Source organism: Ambystoma mexicanum, chromosome 2p (genome assembly GCF_040938575.1).
Source record: "Ambystoma mexicanum isolate Mex_15411 chromosome 2p, UKY_AmexF1_1, whole genome shotgun sequence".
In the NCBI taxonomy this organism is placed as follows: Eukaryota; Metazoa; Chordata; class Amphibia; order Caudata; family Ambystomatidae; genus Ambystoma; species Ambystoma mexicanum.
This window is the reverse complement of record NC_090923.1, coordinates 1,397,960,203-1,397,986,698: the sequence shown is the minus strand read 5'-3', so window position 1 is coordinate 1,397,986,698 and position 26,496 is coordinate 1,397,960,203. Positions and strand designations below refer to the sequence as shown.

The following is a 26,496-nucleotide window of genomic DNA, read 5'->3' as shown; positions in this document are numbered from 1 at the left end:
AAACGTATTTTGATGGCCGTGGGCCAACCGTCTCATGCACGATATGACAGACATAGGTTTCCGAATTTGCCAATGAACGGTCATTTTGATGTAACAATCGCCATTTTGTTTTCTAACCATTGGTCATTGCTTTCTGTTCTTATTGCTTCGCAGTACATTTTCTGCTTACACTGCTCGACTGTAAAACATTGTTGTCTGCAAGTAAAAGGACAAGGCCGCAGGGCCGCGAGGATAACAAGAGTTTGTTGAAACACAACGTAGGCAGCGCCAGGAAAAATGCCCGGCTCTCTCCCGAATGTAGCCTTGAAGCAGAGCTCCAGGGCATTTAATCATTTCGCAGCTGCCAGCCAGTCTCGTTATATGGTAGAATGTTTAGAATAAAGCGGCTGAAGGCTTGAATTATGCTCTTCTTACGGCCCCCCTTTACTGAGCCCTGTTAGAGCGTGTCTGCTTCCGTGACACGAATAGCACCTCATAGATAGCGACTCTTCTCCCGTATGTAGCTCGCTTCCAAAAACAGAAGCACTGTGTTCTGTTCAACAACTGAACGATGCCTCCGCACTTACAAATTGGATATTGTTGCTAGAATAGATATTTGAAGGTGTCTTAATTGTCGAAAGTGTCCATCACACTGAGTTCAAAGAAACCCAAAAAAGGGAGGTGTTAAACATGTCATAGCTGATTGTTTGATATGCATTTTGTATATATGTAACTGATGTACGTAATTCACTCTCTTGTGTCCCTCGAGGTCTAGCGATACACGACGCGGGGCGTGAGACCGAGTTGGCCAACTGAGACTTTTTGCTTTGCAATAAAACCTAGTTTTGGGAATACAACCTCGTGTCTGGCGTATCTATCGTGTGTGGTGACTCGCCTTGTTTCCATAGACATAAGGGACCCCTAGGGGCCCCTTTCAGCCTGACAGGGAATATTCATGAGCATGTGAATCCATGCCAGACCCATGCTGGAGAACAAGTGTTACAGGTAAGTAATGTGTTCCCTACCAGGCCCCGTCGTGAGGTGCAGGGTAGATCTCATGCTCCACTTCCAAGAGTCATGGACGAGGCCGGGCCCAGTGAGCCAAGCACCAAGACTTTGGCACGCAGCTCGACACGAAGGACACCGCTCCAGTCAGAATGCCTGCTCATCCGATACCGCCCCAGGGAATGGAGCAGGTGGGAGAACGAGTTACAAGGTGGGATTGGTGGCAACCAGGTATGTGGCCTATATCTTATCCATCAGCTTCGCAGGGCAGGCTTACCCTGCGACCGACTAGACAGAGTATGCACCAGCCCCAGCAGCTGCCCGCTACCCCGTCAACATCACCTGCCACCCCACCGGCCTTGAGGACAGGTTCTTTGAAAAGTTCCTGACTCTCATGAGATCTCCTCAGATGGTGCCATCCTTGGGGATGAGATCAGGGACAGGGGGGATTCACTCTTGCTGTTGGCACACCCTCAACCACACACTTCGGTGATTGCTGCAGCGTCACTTTGCTCAAAGCCTCAGTTGTCCTGGGCCACCTTGTCCTCAGAGCTGCTAGGCAAGGAGATGATCTTGGAGGCGTACTGGAAGAAGCTTTATTCCAACGCTTTGCTGCATCTTCGTCAGTCCAACGCGGATGCCATGCTGGCAGCTGTTAACCAGAGTCTTTGGCGGGAAATAGCCGACTTGCATCCACAACTCCCGGTGCAGTGCCAGGCACGTTTCAAAGCTGGACTAGCAGAGACTAAATTGGTGACTGTTAGGGAGAATTCCCAGAAATGTGCTAATTCCCTTCCCCTTAGACCCCCAGCAACTGCTGGATTTTGAGGACTTGATTATTATACCTGGAAAGAGTGTGAGCCTTTTTTCCCCACTCTTTCATGTGTTTGGATGTGTGTTTTACATTTGTGTTCTCTGATTATGGAGTTTTAGATAACTCCATAAGGCATCATCTTTTCATGTGTGTTAAACAGCACCCTCAGTGCAGTGACACAGGGATGTCTTTTAGACTTCCCAAAGGTTTAAATACCTTCTCTGGGATTAACTACTGTTTCCCAGAGAATGTAAAGTGAAATTGACTTTACTAGTCTCTTCCAAATTCATAGACCCAGCACTCACCATCTTACAATAGAGTGCTGGAGGGGTTACATAGTATCCCCTGTGTCTAAACACTCAGGTAGCAATCAAATGCTACCCTTTCCTTCTTGAATCTACAGCTACTGGAACTGAAGTGACTCAATTTTGTTTGCTTTCTTCAACAATCCCGTGCATTGCAGGAGTCCCCCAACGTCCTCCCTCTTGACCCCACGACTGAGGCTCAGGAACAGCGAGAGCTACAGGAACTGCCAGGAACCACGAATTCAGCAACATTTGTTTTCTTCACAAAAAGGTACTGTGCCAACCCGATTGGGAGAACGCCACTCTCGCTGAGAAAGTTTGTGAAACTTTCCCAACTTGCAGGCCTAATCAGCTTGTGACCCCACAAATGATTCTTTTTCGCCAAAACTACTTCTGAGAACTTTTGCAAAGACTTTACCGTTTGATACCAGAACTGCTCTTTCCTATCCAGAACACTAGCCCATTGACTTTGGCCTGGCCTATTGACTTGAATTGAACTATTCTGGTGAACTGAAACTATTTGCACTGCCTAGAAAGTATATATAATCTATTCTACTTACTTTTGTCCTTTTTGTTCACTGCTAAGTAACTGAACTGCCATTTGGCTCCTTTTTCAACGGAGCGCAAACTGTCTTTGTATTGAAGTGTATTGGTCTATAATATGAAGTTGTCTTCCTCTAGTGAAATGTTTTATAAATGATTGCGTAAATAAATTAATACGTGTTTTACCAAAAAACCTTGAGTATATGTGTCTACTTGAACCACTGTGATTGAAAGTCCTTTGTGTAAGTGCTTGTACTGCTCACATTCACTCTTGAGATAAGCCTGGCTGCTCAGCTCACTACCAACAAACTGTGTGGTACAGACTTATACCAAAGGTTGTTCTTGCTTACATCTGTAGTCCTAATTGTGTGTGGTGGTCCCAGAGGGTACTGAATGCATTTCTGCTCAACAGTGGCTCAAGACATCATGGAGTCCACCATGGCCCACATTGACGCCTCTAGCCGGGCCATGTGCATCGCCACGGACATAGGACTGCCTGGCTTCGGGCTACTAAATTCCATTGAGACGTCCAGGAACACAAATTGGACCTTCCATTCGAGGGTGGTGACCTCTTTCACTCCACCACCGATGAGCTATATAAAAAGAAAAACAGTTCACAAAATGCCAAGTCTTTATCCTTACGAAGTCCACGCCCAAGACGTACACCCAGTTGCATCAACGCTCCCAACAAGGGGCAGGCGTTTTGGCGGGTTCATGGTTTCCAAGATCTGAGGTCTAGGTAGCCTGACAGTTCTCCGAATCAGCACCAGCGCAAACAACACAAGGGGCATAGGGGGGGGGTCAGGGCGTTTTTCAGTGTGCCTCCCCTGCAAAAGCCTCAGAGGGAAAGCAGGCATGACGCGCCCCTTCAGGTCCATGTGTCTCAGGTGGGGGGCAGGCTTGCCCTTCATGCAAAGTTTTGGCATCATAAGTTCGGACCTCTGGATACTGTAGTGTCCACGGGGTATCACCTACCGATCCCACCCTCTCCTCCACTCCCACAGATTGGGACAGCAACTCTCTTGGTGGAAATTCGGTCGCTCGTCGAGCGCCAGGCAGTGGAAGAAGTCCCAGCAAGGATTGGACTTCTACTCCAGGATTTTCACCATACAAAAGAACCAGGCTGGCCTGAGAGGAGTTATAGACCTCTTCCTTGAACCTTTCCATACCCCTTCAAAAGTTCAAGATGATTACTCTAGCACTCCTAGCCAAGACACTGTGGGGGAGACTGGATGTGCTCCCTGGATCTGAAGGATGCTTACCTGCACGTCCCAATTTGGCAGCCCATCGTTGCTTTGTATGTTTCAGGATCCATGGGCTTTCATTTTCAATACAAGGTCCTCCCATTGGGCCCTAAGCCGGCCCGAGGGTCTTTACAAGGTTGGTGAATGTGGTGGTAGCTCTGCTCAGGGCATAGAGCCACCACCTTTAGCCATAACTTGGCTGACTTGTCCGAGCGGCGTTCCAGAGGGAGTACACCGCACAGCTTCAGCACGCATGCACATGCTATACGATCTGGGCTTTTCTGTCAACCGCAAGAAGTTGTAGTTGCTTCCCACTCAGTCCTTAACTTTCCTGGGGGATGCGAGCGAGGAGAGGATCTACCCCTCGGAAGATAAGATCACTGCAATCAGGAAGGCCATGGGGCATTCTCTCAGCAGACCAGTAACCTCCGCATGGTGGTACCAGCACTTGCTCGGAATAATTGCAGCTTGTCTCCTGGCTGTGCCACACACAAGACCCAAAATGAGGAGCCTGCAGCTGCATTTCTCAACCTCTTGGAATCAGGATACCGGCTCCCAGGCAGCTCTAGTCGGCATATCACAGCACCTACACCTGAACCTGGAGTGGTGCAGTTCAGAGACCAATCTTTTAGCGGGCAGACTGTTCAAGCAGCCTTCTCTGGACACCACCTTTACCACTGATCAGTCCCTAGAGGGATGGGGGGGGGGGGCTGCACTGGACAACCATTGTCCATGGAGTATGGTCATGACAGGAACAGCTGGAATACATCAACTGGCTCAAGATGATGGCCATCTGGCTGGCCCTCAAAGCGTTCCTCCCCATTGTCAGCGGCAAGTCAGTCTGCATCCAGACAGCTCCACTTGAGTGTATTATGTCAACAAGCAGGGAGGCACCAGGTCCCCTCCGCTCGGCAGGCTGTCCATCGGCATTTGGGAGTGGGCACTGTCGAACAGCATTTATTTATCAGCATTCCACCTGCCGGGAGAGTCCAACTTGGAGGCAGACAGGCTCAGCAGGCTGGGGATCGACGAGTGGCAGTTGAACAAAGCGGTCCTGAGGGGGATCTTAGACAGGTGGGGCCACCCTAAGGTTTGCCACCATGAACAGCAGGCAGTGCCCTCAGTTTGCTTCCTGGCTCTGGCAAGGCAGTGGCAGTCTCTGAGACAGGTTGCAGATCCTGTGCAACAGCATTCCCTGGCTCTGGCAAGGCAGGGGATATCTCGGGGACGCGTTGCAGATCCCATGGAACGGCATGCATGCATACGAGTTTCCCCCACTCCTCTGATTTACAGGGTCTTCTGCAGGGTCAGGGAATCACAGCACCTTCGACTGATCTTTATAGTGACATGGTGGCCGGCAAGACCTTGGTTCTCAGAGCTCCTCCAACTATCGGACCAACCTCCAGTGCACCTCCCGCTTGGTCCAGGCCACCTACTCTCACAGCAGGGGAGGGGGGGCCACAGTTGTTCACCCCTCTCTGCAGAATTTAGCCCAGGCAGCTTGGTTCCTGAACAGGTCACCATGAAGCATCTACACTTGTCACAGGACAACCTGGTTATCATACATGGGGCAAGAAGCAACGCCACCAGGAGTCGGTACAGGAGCAGAGGGACCAGGTTCTGCCACTGGGCCAAGACCAACAAGATTGATCCGCTGACATGCTCACTGGACGATGTGTTATCCTTCTCTGCGCATCTGGCTCACTAGGGTGTGCAGGTAGACACCTGCCTTACATATCTGGCGGCCATAGGGGCCTACAAAAATGCTGGAGACTACATCTTCTCCTCTTCCAATCCGGTGGTTAATAGGCACTTGACGGGTCTGACCAGATTATATCCTCCTATTAAACGTCCACATCCGGTCTGGGACCTTGACGTGGTGTTGGGCGTTCTGGCACACAAACCGTTCGAACCCATGGCATCAGCAGACATTAAGCTGGTTACGATCAAGACTGCCCCGTTGGTTGGCCTTATATCAGCATGCCAGATCAGCACAATTCAGGCTATGGTGGCTTCAGAGCCCTATACCACATTTCATCGGGACAAGTTGGTGCTTAGGGCGCATCTTGCCTTTCTCCCCAGGGTTCTTTCTTTCTTCACCTTAACAAGGAGATAGTACTCCCAATATTCTTTGCAGATCCAAAGGATGAGGCTCAGCAGGTATTGCACTGTCTGGATGTCAGGCGTGCTCTAAGATTTCATCTGGACAGGACAAAAAGCTTCTGTAAATCGGATGCCTTGTTTACATTTGGTGGGTCAAAACCAGGCTGTCCAGCCTCCAAGGCTTCCATAGCAAGGTGGATAGTAATGGCCATCAATGAGGCATATGTGGGGCAGCACAGGTCTTTGCCAGCAAACCTGCACGCCTACGCCATCGGAGCCAAGGCCATGGCTGTGACTTTCCGTCCCATGGCAGACTATCAGCAAGGCGACTACTTGGGCTTCCCCATCAGCATTTTGCAAGCACTACTGCTTGGATGCCAGCGCCAGGTCAGTTGCAGCATTTGGCCATACAGGCCTCCACAGTTGAAGATAACGAACTTGTTCCTTACTTCCAGTGTTGATTATTTCATTTGAATGCATTTTAAGAACCTATGGTGAATATATGCGAGTATTGTGCTAAATCACATGCTAATTGAATTTTTTAGTGTGTGTAAAAGACCTAGAATAAATATTTATATTTGTATACATTCCTTTCTCAATTTAATTGTGTGGACTCAGAGGGCCCCTGAGCCCACTCACACTCTCCTCAGAAGAGCTTTGACTGTGCTCCATGTTTAGCTTTATTGGGTTTTGGCTCATCCGAGTTACATGTTCACTATAGCTTTGGTGGCTTTCTAAAATCTGTCCACCAGGCCAGTTTCTAGAAATCCATTTTAGCAGATTACATGAGAAGTAGCACTGCCATGCTTCGACCACCTTCCATGTTGATAGTTTCCATTCCTCCGCATGCCACCGCAACTTTGCATCCCAGTCGCAACTGATTGTGTAATAGGTTTTGAAATGCCTGCACACCTAGAGTGTGTGCGCACTGCCCCTTCAATGAAAATCATTACTTTAGATGCATACCTGGATTAGTTTATGGCCACCTCAAAGTTTAGAGGGAGCAAACTATCACACCTTTGCACAAGATATTTTTTTATCTAAATTCACTTCTTCCTTTTCCAGTGGTTGTACCCTTACCCCAAAAAGCTGCAGATGCTGCAAAACACTGGAGACTCTATGAATTCACTAACATTGATGTACAAACAGCAAGGCTTTCACACCTTCCCAATATCTGTCAGGTATCCAACAACGAACATTTAACCGTTACAGAATGAATATTGCCCTCGTGGAGAGTTTTCTGCTTGTGAATTAGGATTTTAAGTTAAAGTAGGCTTGTGAGCACTTATTTGGAGTCTTCAAGGATCCCACGAGGAGCCCGCACAGGGTGAAAAATATCCTTTTTTAACATGACTAATAAGTTGCAATATAATAGTTGATGGAAGTTGAAACAAAAGCTAATAAAGTTGTCTCTAATGTACTTTCAGCATCTAGCAGCTGTGGAAGAGAGAAAGATTAAGTCTCTTGTGGCTCTCCTGGTGGAGACTCAAATGAAGAAACTAGAGATCAAGCTTCGTCATTTTGAAGAGCTAGAGACCATCATGGACCGTGAGAAAGAGGCGGTATGTTTCAGGACTCTTGCATTTTCTCAAATATCATGCAAACTGTGAGTTCATTTATAAAGCTATGCTCTTGATTGGTTTACAAGGTTACTTGGAAATGTAACGTCCCTATTAATACATTGTGTATTTGTTGGGTACATTGTTGACTCGAGTGTGCTTTTGGTGAAACAGAGTGGACTCTGTGGGGTTGAGACAGTGTTCTATCCTATGTCGCTGGCTTGAGGCTATGCAAGTTTGAAAATCACTGCACTAGCAACCTTACTTTTTCTGAGTACTAGTCTTGACGTTGCTTCGGAGATTTAAATTATCCTCCTGAGTTCCATATGGTTAAGATACCTTGCTGCTTGGCGCTAGTATCCTCCTAACGCAGGTATTCTGTTCCAGATTCAAACAGCCAGTTATTGTTCCTGGAAGTAATTGAGTTACTCTCCCTCTTCTGCACTGACATTAGCCTGTCCAGTTCCTTTCTTTTCCTGTTTGTCAGTTTCCTGTTTAGTCTTATGTCTGTCATGAGGACTTATGGGCATGTTATAAATATTTTAAAAAGAGTTGGATAAAAAGTGTTGGGAGGGATTTTCAAATGCAGCACTGCGAGAGTTTCAAGATGCCAAACTAGTTTGAGCAAGGCTTTTTTACGCTTGCAAGGTAGCATGAGCAGTAAGGCAGGCTTAGGAGATTTGGTTTGCTGCATGTATCTACATTTCAGACCTCTACAAATCTTAAGACCTGCAGGTCGAGTAACTTAGTTTATCTACTCGACCTAAGAGAAATGCACTTAACCCACAAATTGGATGGCACTTTTATTTTTACTGAAAAAACATGGTGCCCACCTGAAGAAACTTTACTGGTGCAATCTTCTTGCATTTTCAGAACTGTGACGACTAATGCTGCTTAGATTTTTTAATATCAAAACTAATCACATTTTATTTTTTTACTGTGAAAACATGGTGTTGGGAAAGATGTTCTTTACTGAACCTTTCCTTCCGTTTTTATGGACCCGCAAACTTTTTGCTTTTATCCTGACCTGTACTTTCTACAGTGCATTGAAGCCTTAAGGTTCACTACACTGTCTTTTACTCATCTGTTATGGTGAAACTGACCTGTCCTTCAGGCTGTCAGTAATGGTAAACATTGTTTCCCTTAGTCTTGTGACTTTACTACCTTTAGTAACTTGTCACTTGTGGTAACTTTTATCATTGTACAGTGCATCTTACAATGCAGTACAATGGGGTACACTTTTTGTTTTGGCCTAGACTAACACTCAAAGGATATTTGGTTACTATAGGTGCGCTAAATGGACAAGCTGGTTGCAGCAGTGATTTATACTGTCTTTTTGGTGCTTTTCGTTTTAGCCTTACCATGTTTGGCTTCTAACTGTGGCTAGTGTCCAAACATGGCCGTGCCACATGGTTTTTCGCTTGTTCTTTTGCCATCTTTTTCTTTAGCCTTCTTCCTGGCCTGTGAGGCCAGGAAAATCCTTATATGGACTTCCTGGGAAAGCAGGAGCTTTTGGCGGGCTTCTGGAGGGATATGTGTTTTTGCTGGTTGGATGTGGGCTGGGACTGTCTGGTACCAATCCAGAAACTTGTTTGTTTGTCAGAGTGGTATGCATGAATGTTCTCGCCAGTGGTCCTGATTGTGCCACTGCTGGGGGTGTGTGTGGCTACTCCTGCTATTGGGAGTTTCCGCTCTTACCTGGCTTTTAGAATAAGAGGACCCATACATGCATTCTACAGAGATCCTAGAGTAACCTGAAGCATCCAAGAATCCTGTACAGCTGTGCTACCCGTGAAGAGAACAGAGACCCAACTGAATGTGGCCTGGCGACCAACATCTGCTGCTGTCCTGGTGAAGCTCTGTCTTGCTATTGATATTCAGCAGTCCCATGAGGGTGATGCGACCCGTGGAGTGTAGGGAATGTCCGTTCCTGATGTCTGCCCGGTACTCATAGTTGGGAATGGGGCCCTCAAAAAAAATATATATATATGTATATATGTGTGTGTATATGTATGTATGTATATATGTGTGTGTGTGTGTATATATATATATATATATATATATATATATAGAAAAAGGAGGAAGAGATGAAAACGCACTCGCCCCAGGCACAGCAAAACAAGTGCCAGGTTCTGTGGGGAGTCGAAAAAAAACACCAGAGACACAGCATTGAAAGTTACTGGTGTCTTTTAATATTAATCCAAAAAGATTATTAAAAGGCCAAATGCAAAATGCAAGGCACAAAAACGTACAAAGCAGCACATACATACAGGACAAAACAGCAGGACGCCTAGGCAGGGCAGCCTGCAAACAACGCGTTTCGCGCTATACTGAGCGCTTGATCACGTGAATATATATATATCTGAGGCTTGTGTATCTGCTTAGATCACATGCTATGCATAGACCAACATCTAGTGTTAGTCAGAGTATTACATGATTTGTTTTCGAAACTCAAAGGGACGTTGACTGGTCGTGTCAATAATACTATCCTTCTCCAGCATGGGGTCAGGCATGGATTCACATGCTCGTGAATATTTCCTGTCAGGCTGTGAATCCTCGGTAAATTTCTGAACTGTATTTTTCCTAACAACCAATCACTGAGCTCTTCGTCATACTGCCCCCAGCCAATGACTGCCCTCTACCTAAGCCCCTCCTCTGGCAGCCATCTTCAGATTTTTACTGCACATTCAAGTGTTGGGAGTCCTTGTGTTGCCTCTAAAGCCTTTACTGCGTTTTTTCACCTTTGAAAGAGTTTTACTCTAATTTTCGATCAATCGAGCCTTGTGCTCCATCGATCAACTTTCCGATTAATGGGGTCCAGTTTTTCGGATTCTTCAGCACCCCTTAAGGGGGGATTTTGTCGTTTATTCGTGGAGGCTTCCAGTTGATTCTTCAGGCCTGCTCCGCGTGGACCTTGTTGGAGGAGAAGCAGTATTCAACTCCCATTGCCAAGCTTTGCTCTGACTTCTGTTTATGGAATGTCTTCTTGGATGACAAACATTCCCAGTACCTTTAGTGCCTGTACCTGACGCACAAGGAGGAAGATTGTGCTTTTTGCCAGGAGATGACGGCTCGCACGCTGAAGGATCGGCATAGGTGGCTGAAAGAGTGGCTACAGGCTAAGGCCCCTGCTCTGGGTGGGTTCCAGGAGCATGCCTTTCCCAGTTCCAAGAAAGCGGAGCGGGCTTCTAAGACCTTTGAGGGCGCCCCTCCTGCGGGGGGGTCCAACAGAAGGCCAAGCACTGAGAGTCCACTGCCCTCGGGAACACCGTTGCGGCGGGCTCCTTGGCGGCCAGGGCGCGTCAGACATCTCCAGCAACTTCAGTCAACGCTCAGGATCTTCGTCCAAGAGGAAGTCGGACCATCCGCGGAAACTCAAGGAGAACCCCAAAACCGACCTGCCAGACAAGGCCAAGGGGGATTGGGGTGCTGAACCTCCCCCTAAGGAGAAGGCCAAGCAGGACAAGGGACCGGTCCTGACAGTTAAGGCGCAGGCACACCCGACGAAGGCCCAGCCTTCCATGAAGGGGGTGGTGGTGTCCCTCACGAAGGCCGCTGAGGCGGATCTGAAGGGCGCACCCCCTGAAGGCAAGTGTCCCTCCCAGAGAAGATGATGCCGGTCACCTCCCAGAGACTGTCCCCTCTGGACACGAAGAGGGGGTTGCGGGGGAGGCGTGGAGGTCCTCCAGGGCATGGATATCTCCTCAGAGGAGCAGCTCATCTACCTTCAGACCATCCATGAGGAGAACGTTGGGAACAGGGCCTTCAATGAGGGCGCAGACGAAGGTCGACGACAATACAGTCAAGGAAGGCGACTGAGTACCGCAGGGCGACGAGGGCGCCTGGCTGCGTCCCATCTTCCTATTCTGCCTCAGCTGCCGCCTAAAGACCTCTTGGTGGACATTCTTTGCACTGCATGCTCTGGTCTCCGAGATACAGACAAGGATGCCCATTGTGCCAGCAGTACCTCCCGCAACAGAGGAATCTCCGGTGAGGAAGAGGCAGACTCTGCCTCCTTGCCACCCCTCGCTGCCTCCTCTCTAACACCCCCCTCCACACCGAGGGTTGAGACGGACCCCGATATGACGACGGGCATGGAGGACAGTGGGATGGGTGGGACCTCCCGTTGCCTCCTCCCAGATCCTCTCCGCCGGACTAGATAGGCTAGTTTCATGCGATGATCTCGAGCTTCCAAGCTCTTCCAGCTCGCTTCAGAGGAGGGGGGCTTCTTGTACCAGCGCCGCGAGGCAAAGAGGAAGACCATCCTCTCAGTCCCACTCCTAGATGACATTTGGGACGAAGGCTTGTCTCATGACAAACCCTTCTACGGCCCCGGCGCAGAGGGATCGCCTTGAGAAGAACAGGGTGCCGACCTCGGCGCCCAAGTGCTTGCAGGCCCAACCGTTGCTGGACTCTGTGGTGTCAGCAGCCGCAAGAAGTCGTTGTCGGGCACTTATTCCTCGGCAGCGTCCATCCCTCTGGACAGCGAGGGGAAGAAATTAAATGCCATGAGGCGACGGGTTATCTACTCTGCGGCCAGTACCAGCAAGGCCGCCAACGCCCTCGCCATCGCAGCGTGCTACGACTGAGAGCTGTGGTTCAAGACCACTCCCATCCTGGACTTCCGCCATGACCACAAGAGGTCAGAGGCGTTGGAAATTCTGCAGGAAGGCGGGGTGGCGTCGGACCACGCAATCACAGTGGCAATGGATATCGCAGACACAGGGTTTCGCCAGATGGGCAACATGGCCACCAACTTTCGTCAAGACATTCAGACAAGGGTTTTGGACATGCCCTTCGACTGAGACAATCTCTTCGGGAAGGCTGTAGATGAGTCTCTACAGACCATCAAGACTGAGACGGCATGTGCCTTGGGCACATAAAAAGCGACGGCTGTCCTTTCGGCCCTCGGGAGATGAGTCCCAAGGATCTTCCAAAGGTTTCGTCAGGAGCTCCTCTTCTTGCCATCAGCCCTCCTGCTCCTCGGCCCAGGAAAACAGGGGTCGTTCCAAGGCTTTCGGAGGAGGCCGTCGCCAGGGACCCCAAGGCGGCCCTTCAGTGTCCAAGCAAGATTGAACGGGCCGTGACGTCGGCCCCCCACCCTTGCACCCCAGTGGGAGGCCTGCTGGTTAACTTCGTCAGCATGTGGAAGACCATCTCCACCGACCGTTGGGTGCTGGACTTTCTCCCCCACGGACACACCCTGGAATTTCAACTGAAGTGTACTCGAATACTGGCAGGAAAACCCATCCCTCAGCTGCTGCTGGAGGTGCGGGCCATGCTAAAGGAAGGAGCGATGGAGCTCATCCCAAAGCGGCTCCGAAGTGTACTCGAGGTAGTTCCTTGTGAAAAAGAAGACCGGGGACTGGAGGCCCATCCTCGACCTCCGTCGACTAAACAAATACATCAAGTCTCTAAAGTTCCGGATGGTCACCCTTCAGCACGTGCTGTGACAGCTCAAAGAGGGAGACTTTCTGTCATTGCTGGACTTGGAGGATGCGTTCTTCCACATCACAATTCACAAGGGACACTGCAAGTTTCTGCGCTTCGTCGTTCAGGGGCAGCATTACCAATTCAAGGTCCTTCCCTTCGGATTGAAGTCTGCGCCAAGGGTTTTCACCAAGTGCATGGCGGCGCATCTACGCCTACAAGGGATCCACGTCTACCCTTACTTGAACGACTGGCTCATCCCGGCCAGCTGGAAGGACATCGCAGTCGACCACACAGTGAGGACCATCCTCCTACTGTCGGATCTGGGGTTCTCGGTGGACTATGCAAAGTCCTGCTTCACTCCATTGCACGACACGCTGTTTCTGGGATCCAGGCTCAGCACAGTGTCCTGTCTGGCGTCCGCATCGGAGGAGAGTGTGGCGGCCATCCTGGGCAAGGTGCAACGGCTGCTTGCTCAGACTATCGCCATGGTGAGGACCATCAAGTCGCTGCTCGGCATGATTTTGCCATACATTTATCTCATCCGACTGCGGGCTATGGATGCGGTCACTGCAGGAGTTCCTCTACACCCGTTGGATTCAGGTGTCCAGAAGCTTCCAATACAAGGTTGTTCTCGACGAGGGGTTCCGTCGGGGGATAAAATGGTGGAGCGTGCGCTCTCATTTCACCAGGGGCATGGATTTCCAGGCCCCACCACATCAGGAGACGGTAACGACGGATACCTCCCTGGAGGGATGGGGCCCACACCGAAAGTCTTCACACCAGAGGCCTGTGGCTGCCGGAGGAGAAGATGTTGCACATCAACGTTCTGGAGCTACCGGCGGTGTTTTGTGCCCTCAAATTGTTCTGCCATCCCTGAATGGAAAGGTGGGGCAAGTCTTCACGTACAATACCACCACAATGTTTTACATCCTGAGACAGTGGTGCACCTGGTCGCCGGCGCTCTCCAAATAGGCATAGGACTTAGGCCACTGGGCTGTCGCCCAGGGGATGTTCATTATCTCGTTTCATCTGGCAGGAGTAAACAACACGGTCACCGACTTCCTGAGCAAGGAGCTTCGCTCTTGCCATGACTGGGAACTTCGGCAGGACCTAGTGGAGAACCTGTCCTCAGATGGGGCAATCCCCAGATCGACTTGCTTGCGACGACGACAAACACCAGGTGCCAGAGATTTTCCAGCATGTTTCCCCAGCATGGGGGACGCATGCGTATTCCCGTGGGAAGGCCTCTTTCTGTATGCGTTCCCTCCATTGCCATTGTTACTTCGAGTCATCAGTCAACTCAAACAGTGCCGGTGCCGAATGATCCTCGTCGCACTGGCGTGGCCGAGGCAGATCTGGTATCCGGACCTTCTCAGCATGTCAGCGCCTCTGCCAGTCAAGCTGCCAGTGGTCGCGGATCTTCTCGCCAGGGAAGGAGGCGCCATTCTTCACCACAATCCAGGGTCTATGAACCTGAAGGCCTGACGGACTTGCATCTAAACGAGCCCTTGGTGTTACCAGTGTTTTTTCCAACACCTTCGTCGCCGGCTGAAAGGACTTTGCACTCGCTGGATGTGGCTAGAGTGGGAAAACCTCTACTTTTTGTGAACTTTGGCCTTGTGAACCATGGGAAGGCCCTCTACAAGGCTTCCATTTCCAGGTGGCTCTCCAGCTGTATCTCCCACTGTCACCGGTTGGCAAACAGACCGCTGCCTGGATGTCCGAGAGCCCATTCCACCAGAGCAATCGCTGCTACAATGGTTGTTTGTCTGGGATGCCCCTGCTAGACATCTGCAGGGCTGCAACGTGGAGGTTGACACAACTTCACGAAATTCTACTGCATCGACAGGGATTCCAGGGTGGAGTCCAGAGTCTGCCAAGCAGTGCTGCGCAACCGGTTTGCTTGAAGATGAGCCTGGTGGTTGTGCATTTGTACTGCTATGTATTCTTTATTCACAAGCATGTGAATTCATGCCAGACCCCATGCTGGAGAATGAACAAGTTACTTAACTGTAATTGTTGTTCTCCAGCATGGGTCTGGCATGTATTCACATGCGAACCCTCCTGCCTACCCCTCTGTGGCTCTTCTCTTGGATCTACTGCCACTTTACGTGCTACCAAATCTGAAGATGGCTGCCAGAGGAGGGGCTTGCATAGAGGGCAATGATTGGCTGGGGGCAGTGTGACTCTGAGCTCAGTGGTTGGTTGTTAGGAGAAAGACAGTTCAGAAATGAAACTAACTGATTTTTTTCTTTACCGCGGATTGCCAGCCTGACAACAGGGGTATATTCATGAGCATGTGAGTCCATGCCAGACCCATGCTGGAGAACAACAATTACAGTTAAGTAACTTGTCCCTTAGTTTACTCACCTGTGAATTGGTTGTGCCTCTTCCCAAAAGTAATGTTGTTGGCTTCACTTTACTATTTCTTTCAGAATATTAGTGTGCAAGTTCAACAACTGGGTTTTGCTTTCCCTGGTCTGTTTTTACACAGATTCTAAAACCGTCTTGGGCTTAGACCTACCTTCAAGTTGCTGGTAGCTCCTTTACAAAGTATATGGGTTTTACTTACCCTGGATAGCTGTGTGCCATCCTAAAATAAGTTAGTTATTGCTTACCTTAGCCTGTGTTCCACTGACCTGAAAAGCAACTGTGATTTGTATATTACACAAAAGGTCTTACTCAACTACTATAACTGTGTTTAATCCTGAATGTGGTTATAGGTTTCTACTGTTCCTTGAATTGGGTTTCCACTAGTCAGAAAAGTATACTTGCAAGTTGGTCTACAAAGTGGTTTCTCAACTGTCACTGCACAACTGCCAATGTCTATTACCCTTATATTACTGAAATTAATCGGAAAGTAACTTATGGTTTTACTCTCAATGAATAGATGTGTCCTATACTAAATGTGTATACGATCTGATTTGCCTAGATATGCTGTTCGTTTTCTGAGAAAAGTGTATGCTTTGGTCTGTGTACCTTTTTTTTAAAAGCATTGTGTGGTGATTTTATAATGTGTTTATGACTCTGACAAAGGATTTAACTTGACCTAACTGTATTTATAATAGTTTTATTTTGTATAATACTTCTGGTTGTAATATTGAACTCTTGGCATACTAAAAGTTCTTTGTACCTCCCTACATCCCTCTCTACCTCCTAAAATGAGCCTGGCTGCTCTGTCTAAGCTGCCATATACTCAAGTGGTAAAGCCTTATACTAAGAGTGGAGTTTTGTACTGTTTCAGTTGTATGGTTTTGCTAAGCATTTAGTTGGACTTCAGAAAAACTGTCCTAACAACTGCACCCGGCAGACTCCAGTGGCCCAGGCAAATGTGGTGAGTACACCAGCCAAAAAGGGCCCTGCAGCAGGATAATGGTGGTGCTGACTAGCGGCTGCCAGGCAAGTAGATTTAGTGTGTTGGAGTCCCACCACCTTTTCAGGTGGCGGAAACCTCAAAAATCAAGGTGAAATAACCTGGTGAGAATGTGGTAAAACAGCACCAGGATGGAAAAGCCTGGCCCTAGGTGATGAGCTAGACCAAGCAAATCTCGGATTTAACACCCAGCAGTCAAAGACCCAAATGAGAGCTATGCCCAGGCCACTGCATCCGGCCAGAAGAGGGCCTAAAAATGTAGCAATGCCAGGAAATGTTGAAAAACCTCAAGCAGGTAAGCAGATATGCTCACCTTCCAAAGATCCAGCACCACTGAGCTCCATTGACTAGGGGCTTGCTTCCGCCAGCACACCAATCCCATGAAAGGATTTAAGACACAGGTTTTGGCAGCCAGCTAGCCAATCAGGTTGGGCTACAAAACCACCAAACATCCAGTCCCAACCCCACAGGAAATGTAGTGGCCTGCCCAAGGTTTGGTCTAAACCAGTCCAAGCCACTAAGGTGGCTGGCTTCTTAGGCTCACAAAGAGTCCACATGGGCAGAACTGGCATTTTAAGGCCTGTCTCGCGGTCTCCCTGAACAAAGGGCTGTTACTAGGATATTAAAAACCATTAGAAACTCAATGGCTCATATAAAGGTACAATGGGATACTATTGCGATTAATTGGATTGCACCCCTGCGGAAGCCCAAGTTATATATTGGCTGCCACCAGCCTACACCCGAAAACCAGTGTAGGGTGATACAATTACTCTAGTGCAAAAATGTTGTGCCTGAGAGTTTGTCACCTTATGGGGTGACGCAATACCATATACCTTAAAGTAAAAGGGATGTAGTGACAGAGGTGACGGGGGTGGGTATTAGGCAAGATTGGATGCAGTACCCTTTGGGTGCACTACAACAACCCTGACCTCCTGGCAATAGCAACCCAACCTTTGATATAAGTCTGTACTACACAGGTTGGTAGCGTGTTAAGCAATCAGGCTTATCTCAAGAGGGGTCATTGTGAGCAGTAGGGGAGTTGCACAGAGATTCACAGTGACTATTATTCAGATAAACACTTACACACAAGGTTTCTTGAATAAACAATTATTAATTTATCAGTCAGTTAGAATAAGCCTTCTTCAAAAGGGAGCAATTTAAAAGCAACACACAAATACACTTCAAAACTACACACTCTTAGTTTCTAAATCAGTAAAGATCCTTTTGGCATGGCCCATAGTCACATCCTACACCCTCAGATGACTTCAACAGCTAGGGTGCTGGGGGCATTAATATCTTACTGTTTGCATTTAGAATACTCTTAGAACTTGGACAAAGGACAGGGTTATTAGAACAAACAAGAGACCACAAATATTCTTAAGCAGGCAAATACTTTTGGATCCCTTTTGCAGAGTCATTCAGTATAACGGGTTAAGCCAAAGTCAATGGGCAAAAGTCTTATATGGGCTGAAGCACTTCTGGTAGGTAAGTAGAAAAAGTATTTGCACAATGTTTTAGAAGTCTTTGAAGAAAAGAAGAATCAACATAGGGCCACAAGCTGTTTAGGCTTGTGAGTAGTTGAAGATGCAAGCAACTCTACAATAAAAGGTAAATTCTCTCAGACTTTACAGTACCTTTTGTATTGAAGAAAAAATGGAACAGATGACTCGTGTGCAGCTCTCACTATTGCTGGGCCTCAGTCGTGGGGACAAGAGGGAGGACTTCTGGGGACTCCTGCACTGCAATGGGACGGTCACCGCTCGTAAACGGCAATCTTCAAACAAGTGGCACTTCAGTGTTTCAGCTCCTCGCGACTAACGCAAAGAGCAACACCACGGTTTCTGGCTGTCGAGATGGACTTTCCTCGCTTCTGGGGTCCCTCACTCTGTTGAGGGGGCTCAAGCTTGGTCAGTCCTGCTTCCTGGGAGTCCGGAGGATCTTCATGGAGCTCTTGGCCAACTTAAAAGCAACACACACAATCTGGTGTTCCTCTCCCTGGTGTTTCGGTTTCCAGCAGCAACTCTGTGGAAATGCAACCAGCTCTGCGAGAATGTCCATGTGGCTTACTTTGGAGCTGATTGGTCCCATCCCATCGTCCTTGCAGGGGCTTCTCTGTCGATATGAATTTGGAGTTTCAGCACAGTGGCAGGGCTTCACCAGGCAAACCAATGATCCAGGAGTTGCAGCAAGCGCCCTCTTCAAGTTCTTAGTTTCCTTCGTCCAGTGGTCGACTCTGCCTTCCAAGCCAAAAGCCTTGCCTTTTATTCAGTTATCTCCCGTTCATTCCAGCCCAGCTGTCAGTCACCCAGCAGAGTGGCTGTCCTTGCAGGACAGTCAGCCGGCCAATCACCACTGAGTGCATTTGGGTCTCATAGGAGTCTACGCACATGGAGTTTCGGGCACCTCCATCCCTTCTGCCCCCACCAGACACCCTGGAGCCACAGGCGGGCTTCACTCGTGAATCCCGCCAAAGGCAAAGTGATCAAAGGGACCAAAACTGGTTTGGCACACAAATTAAATCTCAAAGACATTTCCACAAAGAAATGGCGAAAAAAAGACCTGGCCATTTTGACAAAAATGGCACCCTTGGATGCTTTACTGCAGCTGCGAACGCAGCCCGCGGTAAATGCACACCACGGTAGTTAAAAGTAAACCACTGCCACCAGCCATTCATCGAGGAAAGGGTAACATAAAATTGTTACATGAGAAGCTAGAAAAAGGGGATACTAAGTAGCCCCTCCAGCACCCTATTGTAAGATAGTGTGTGCTGGGTCTAGAACGTTACAAATGCAAGTAAAGCCAATTTCACTTTACTGCTCTTGGAAACAGTAGTTTATCCAAGAGAATGTATTTAAACCTTTGGGAAATCTGGAAGACTTGCCTGTGCCACTGCACTGAAGGTGCGTGTGACACAATGTAAAAGATGATACCTATGGAGTTTCAGACTCCACAACCAAAAGAGAAACAATGTTCAAAATCACATTAAAATACATGAGAGAGTGGGGGGAAAGGGTCTCACTCTCTCCGGGTTAAAAACATCAAGTCCTCAAAATCCAGCAAAGTTGCTGGGGGTCTCTAAGGTGGAGAACATTGGCACATTTCTGAGAATTCTCCCTAAAAAGGGGGTGGGGGGTCTTCTGCAGAAGTTTCTCCGACCACCAAAATAAAGGGGAAAAGCAAAACGAGTAGAGGACTGCTGAAACCTCACTCCCCTACCCCCAAATGCAATTCCTCCTTAAGCCACCAGATGATATGATTTATTCTCCAGCATGGGGTCTGGCATGGATTCACATGCTCATGAATATTCTGTGTCGTCAGGCTGGTAATCCTTGGTAAAAAAAGAAACCAGTTTGCTTTAACCTGAAAACTGCATGTCTACTCTATGACCAATCACTGTCACTGTCTGCCCCCAGCCAATGACGGTAGTCTCCCAAAGCTCCACCCTGGTGGCATCTTCCGATTTTTTTTACTTTACTACTCAGTGTTTGGAGTCCTCTCACATTGCTCTTAGAGTATTGTTTTTTTGGTTGATATTTTTGATAACTTTGGATAGTTTTTTTTCTTCAATTTCTTTCATTGCCAACCGTTGCCGGCGAAGGTAGTTCCATCGTTGGATTTTCTCAAGTTTCAACGGGCACAGGCTTGAAGCTTACATCTCACCTCAACAATGTCTGACATTGGAAAGAGAAGTCTCTTTAGGGTCTGCGAGAAATGTGGCCTGCTTAACGTTTATGTCGAGGATCAGCACCTCGAAGTTCCTGTATTGTCTGCATCCGGACCACAATGAAGACGGATGTGAGATCCGACGTACGTTCCGGGCAAGCACCAAGCAAGATTGCTTTCGCAGGTTGGTAGCTTGGCTCAAGGAGAAGGCCTCTGGGCGCAGTCATGCCTGGTTGAGGACCGGCCAGTCCCATGAGTGTGCTCCCTCTGAAAAAGAGGTTGAGGTCCTTTGAGGTGCCCCTTCCCAGGTGAATCCAAAAGAAGGTGAATCACCATGCATCTGATCCCACGAAGGTCGCCCCTACTGCAGTATCTGGTTCGGGAAGGACCAACTCCCAGTCTGCGGAGAGCCTGCCGGTTGGTGGGGTGCCTTCTGTGAGGAAGTCCCAGATGCTGTCCAAGCACAAGTCCTCTTCCAAGGACAAGCCGTTGAGGGAGAGACCTACTGGAGACCTGTCGACTGCTTCCTCGTCTTTCAGCTGCGATAAACACCCTGTTGACAAAGTCTACCAGGACCACCAGCTCGTTGACGACCATTACTTTGTCGCTGAGAGGCCTGGCGACATCGGTTCTACTGTCCCAACAACTAGGACACCAAGGGTGGCTCTGCTTCCGAAGCCTGTCTGCTGCTGTTCTGACCACAACTTCAGTACTGACGACAACTTTGAGGTACCTATCGTCTCCTCATTCCCGAAAGATTCGGGTAGGCTGAGGGATTTGCTGCCTCTGACAGACTTCCTTCCCCCAGTGCTTGTGGGGTCCCCGAGGAGGTCTCAGATTTATAGTAGCTATGAGGACGAGCATATGCCTGAGAGTTAGTACTTGGACCATTAAGGGGGCCAGCGGCCCATATCCCAGGAGGGATCGCCACGGCAGGAGTTGAATCAACCATTTGCCCGTCCGAGGAGGTGCAGCACTGATCATATTGGTCTGCTCGGCAGGAACATGCTGCTAGACAATCCTCACCACTCTTATCACCTTGGTGTTGGAAATCCAACAAAGACTGCCTGCTGCCCCGGTGCTGAACCCAGCCTGCAGCCCTCTTAAAGCCCCGATTAGGAGTTCTCTCAGTCCAAAGCATCTGCTTAGCCCTACTAGGCCAAAGCGTCAGCCTAGCCCTTTCGGGCTGAAGTGCCAGCCGACGCCGACCCGTAGGGCTTTAACAGTGGAGGAGCTGCCACATACCGACGCAGGTATTGACTTGGATACCATGACTACATATACGGATGAGTATGAGAATTATGTCCCTGCTGACTGGGAACTTCTGGGCACCGACGAGCCCACCAGGGCTTCGCTGCGAGACAAGATTGGCTCATTCCATGCCATGATCTCGAGCGTCCAAACGTTTCAGTCTTGTGCCAGAGGACAAGGAGGTAGCTTCTCTTTCAGTGGCGCGTGTCCTTGAGGAAGACTGTCATGTCGGTTCCTTTGTTGAACGAAGTCTGGGAGGAAGGTTTGGCCCTGATGAAGACTCCCAGTACCACACCCTCCAAGAGAGACAGGCTGGAGAAAAGTACAGGCACCCGGACTTGGCCCCTTAATGCCTGAGGTTGCAGCCTTCTCTGGACTTGGTTGTGTCAGTCGCCACTAGGAAATGCTCGCCCAACCCATCGTCCTTTTCCATGGTGCCTCCGGATCAGGAGGCCAAGAAGCTGGATCCAGTGCTTTGGTATTAGCTTGGGCTGATATTGGATTTCCTTCCAGGCGATACGAAGGCAGATGCCCTGGCCCTGTTCCAGGAGGGTGAGGTGGCTTCGGACCACGTATCACAGTGGTGCTAGACAGAGCAGATTCCGGTTTCTGCCAGATGGCCAATGGTGTGGCCCTTTGACACCAGGGTTGGCTAAAAACCCATGGAAATAAAATGAGGGCCTGAGTTCAAGATGACTAAAGCATACATGCAGGCGTCTACTTGACGTCAACTTAGTAGTAAACAGTAGTTTATCCAAGAGAAGGTGGTAGGCAAGATTGTATGCAGTACCCTTAGGGTGCACTACATCAACCCTGACCACCTGGCAGTAGTAACCCAACCTTTGGTCTACGTCTGTACTACACAGGTTGGTAGTGTGGACGAGTAGCCATGCTTATCTCAAGAGGGGTAAATGTGAGCTGAAGGGGAGTTACACAGAGGTTCACAGTGACAAGTATCCAAGCAAACACTTACACACAGGGTTTCTTGATAAAACAATTATTAATTTATTTACCAGTCAGTTAATGTAGGCTTTCTTCAGAAGGGAGCACTATAAAACACCACACAAATATACTTCAAAATTACACAATCTTTTAGATCAGAATCTGCGGCTGAACAGAGGTTGTGGTGGGACATGGCGGACTTACTTCCGGAGCTCCAAGCGCAGAGCCAGGCACACTTTAAGGTGGGTCTAGGAGAAACCAAGCTGGTAGCGCAGAACATCCAGGAGTCCACAGTGGCCCACGTCGACACCTCTTGCCGGGCCATCTGCATCGCCACAGACATGAGGACGGCCTGGCTTTGACCTACGAAGTTCAACCCCAACGTCCAGGTTCACATATTGGACCTTCCTTTAGAGGGTAGTGACCTTTTCCACTCTCCCACCGACGAGGAATTGGAGAAGAACAGCTCGCAAAGCGTGAATTATTTATCTATTCTTACGAAGGCCACGCCCAAGGCGTACACCAAGTCGCATCAACGATCCAATAAGGGGCCGGCGTTTGGCAGCGGTGGAGACAGCCTGACCTCTTGCTGAGTCAGCACAAGCAACAGAATGGGGGTGGGGAGCAAGGGGTTCTTCCAGACCCCCTTCTCAGCAACAGCCTCGGAGAACAAAAAGGCAAAACGCGTCCCTATGGGTCCACGTGTCTCCAGTGGTGGGCAGGCTAGACTCTCAACTGCATTTCTGGCGCCAGAACTTTGCGGACCCTTGGCTCCTCTCAGTAGTATCCATGGGTTACCGCCTACCTATACCTCCCTCTCCTCCTCCTTCCCCTCCCACAGATTGGTACAGCAACTCTGTTGGCAGAGATCCGGGCTCTTGTCCGTCGAGAGCCAGGCAGTGGAAGTACCAGCCTCCGGAAGAGGATTAGGCTTCTATGCCAGGATTTTCGCCATACAAAAGAACCACCAGGCTGGCCAGAGAGTTGTGTTGGACCTATCCACCCTCAACCTCTCCCTCGCGCTTCAAAAATTCAAGATGGTTATGTCAGCACTCATTGCAGAGACACTAGACAAGTGAGATTGGATGTGCTCCCTGGATCTGAAGGATGCCTTTCTACACGTTTCGATTTGGCAGCCCCACTGCTACTTCCTACGCTTCAGGATCATGGGCTATTATTTTCAGTACAAGGTGCTACCCTTTGGCCTCAACTCGGCCACCGGGGTATTTACCAGACTTATGAATGCAGTGGCAGACCCCCTCAGGGCCTAGGGCCACCATGTCTACCCGTACCTGGACGTCTGGCTCGTAGAGGCGAGATCCCCGTAGGGGGTTGTCCACACTTTCTCTGCACTTATGAGTACACTCCGCGACCTGGAGTTTACCATCAACCTCAAGAAGTCTCCGCTGCAGCCCCATGCAGTGTCTCACCTTATTGGGCCTCATCTGGGATACCAGTTCCGAGAACGTTTTTCCCTTGGAGGACAAGATTACAGCCATCAAGAGGGCCTCTATGCACTTCCTTACCAGACCAGTGACTTCGGATTGGTGGTACCAGCATCTACTGGGTATCATGGCAGCGGTCCTCTTGGCAGTGAAACACACAAGGCTCAGGATGAGGAGAGTGCAGCTGCACTTTACAGCCTCATGGAATCGGGAGAAGGACTCGCAAGCGGAGCTGGTCAGCATACCGCCTTCTCTCCACGCGGACCTAACGTGGTGGTTCAAGGACTGCAATCTGCGGAGGGGCTGGCCATTCCGGCAGCCGGCTCCGCAGGTCACCATTACTACGGACTCCTCCCTAGAGGGCTGGAGAGCCACTCTGGACAGCCACCGTGTCCACAAAGTCTGCACCAATCAGGAGTCGTATATCAATTGGCTGGAGCTCAGAGCCATTTGGCTATCCCTCAGGGCCTTCCTTCCGCTCATAGGGGGTAGGCCGGTCCTGATCCAGACCGACCACTCCACCAGCATGTACTATGTCAACACGCAGGGGGGTACCAGGTCCCCTGCACTGTGCAACCTAGCGGTCAGCATGTGGGAATAGACCCTGGAAAACACATCTACCTCAGGGCCATCCACCTCCTGGGAGAGGCCAACTTGGAAGCGGACAGTCTCAGCAGGCTGGGAGCGGACAATTACAAGTGGCAATTGAACGACCAGGTGCTGCAAGTAGTATTCAACACATTGGGCTTGTCGGGTGGATTGATTTGCCTCCTGGAATAACAGGAAGTGCAATAATTTGCGTCTTGGCAGGGACTGGGTCCCGGCTCCCCGGACGATGCCATGCAGGTTCTATTAGAGGGCATGACAGCCTATGCTTTTCCGCCCACACCCCTGATCCCCAGGGTACACCGGAAGATAAAGGCTTGTCACATCAGCATCATAGTGATGGTCCCCTGGTGGCCGGCGAGACCGTGGTTCTCAAATTGCTCCGCCTCTGACAGACCACTCCTTCACCTTCCGCTGGGCCCAGCACCTCTCCTGTCCCAGCACAGGGGCAGAGTTCTCCACCCTGCTCCTCAGAAGTGCACCATCGCATTGTGCTTCCCGAGCAGATCACCCTCAAGCACCTGAGCCTATCTAGGGCTAACCTGGAGATCATCCAGTGTGCTAGGAGCAAGGCAACTAGGAGCCAATACAGGAGTAAATGGAGCAGGTTCTGTCAGTGGGCAGATGCTAAGGAGATCGACCCCCTGACGTGCACACTGGATGATGTGCTCTTTCTCGGCACAGCTTGCCCACTCAGGCGTACAGGTGGACACTTGTCGCACATATCCAGCAGCTATAAGGGCTATAGAATTTCGGGGGTGGGGGTCTTCTCCTCTTCCGACCCGATAGTCGAACATCTGGTGGGCCTGTATAGGCTTTACCCGCCCATCAAGAAGCCACACCCTGTGGGGGACCTCAATGTGGTGTTGGGGGCCCTGGCGTACAAACCCTTCAAGCCAATGGCGTCCGCGGACATAAGGCTGGTCACCATCAAGACAGCTCTGCTAGTAGGACTCTCCTCTGCTTGCAGAATCAGCGAGATCCAGGCTCTGGTGGCTTCAGAACCCGATACCACTTTCCACGGGATAAATTGGTCCTGCGGACTCACCCGGCGTTCCAACCGAAGGTACCTTCCGCGTTCCATCAAAACAGGGACATAGTCTTACTTACATTCTTCACTGACTGCAAGGACAAGACTCGGAGAGTTCTGCACTGTGTCGATGTTAGACGTGCTCTGAATTTCTATCTGGATAGGACCAAGGGCTTCCGCCAGTCGGACGCTCTGTCACCTTTGGGGGCTCCAGGCCGGGTTAGCAGGCATCCCAGGCTTCCATCGCAAGGTGGATGATTGCGGCCATCAAAGAGCCTTATGAGGGGCAGTGCAAGCCACTGCCAGCCAACCTACACGCTCACGCCGCCAGTGCCAAGGGCACGGCCATCGCATTCCTGCAGCTGGTTCCGTGGCAGGTCTTAAGCAGGGCAGCTACCTTGGCCGTGCTTTCAGCTTTCTGTAAACATTACTGTTTGGACGCCGGCTCCAAGTCAGACATGGCCTTAGGACAGGCTGTTGTAAGGAACTTGTTTGCTTAGAGGGTCTCCTCTCCATCCTGTGGCTACATTCAGTTGTAATCGTCAATACAGTATGGATGAAAGGGGACGGGACGTAAGAGTAATTACAAGTTACTCACTGTAGTGACTAATGTACTTAATCCCCTTTCCTCCACACATCCCACCATCCTCCCCCCTAATAATACTGGTGTCTGGTATGAATATTGTCCACGCGTCAATGGGGACTGAGGAGTGGCACCGGTGGGCAGAGTCATTGGAGTGCATGCTCCCAGGGCTGCACCCCCACGCACCTCTAAATTTAAAGGGGTAAGAAGATTTTTCTGGTGAAAAAGGTTCTGTATCCCATCCCTAGGAAGGGACACCCATACAGTATGGAGGAAAGGGGACTAAAGTTGGTCACTACGGTGAGTAACTTGTAATTTCTTGTCTATAGCCCTGGATGAGGTCCTCTATGTAAATCTCCACCAAATTGGTGCTCCCCTGCTTCTCCAAAACTATCAAGGACAACATAGCCAGCCTTTACCAAACTCTGTAATCACTTCTTTGCCACTGGCTCCTTCCCACTACCCCTCAAGCACTCCCTTGTGGATAGTCTACTCAAAAAGCCCTATGCTGGGCTAACTACAGCCCTATGTCCATTACCCACGTCCTGGGCAAACTCCTTAAGAAGCGGGTCCTCTCCCAATTGATCCAACACAGCTAATCTGTTAATTTTCTCCACA

The 26,496-nt window shown here is 49.6% G+C and overlaps 1 protein-coding gene across 2 annotated transcripts in view; it reads left to right on the top strand.

The window, feature by feature from the left end:
• SMARCC1 (SWI/SNF related BAF chromatin remodeling complex subunit C1) overlaps nucleotides 1-26,496 on the top strand; it is a 1,286,593-nt gene that overhangs the window by 1,084,378 nt on the left and 175,719 nt on the right. For both annotated transcript variants that reach the window (XM_069645843.1, XM_069645841.1), the window contains exon 25: nucleotides 7,421-7,555. In XM_069645843.1, coding sequence (XP_069501944.1) covers nucleotides 7,421-7,555 — 135 coding nt within the window. The remainder of the gene's footprint in view (nucleotides 1-7,420; nucleotides 7,556-26,496) is intronic.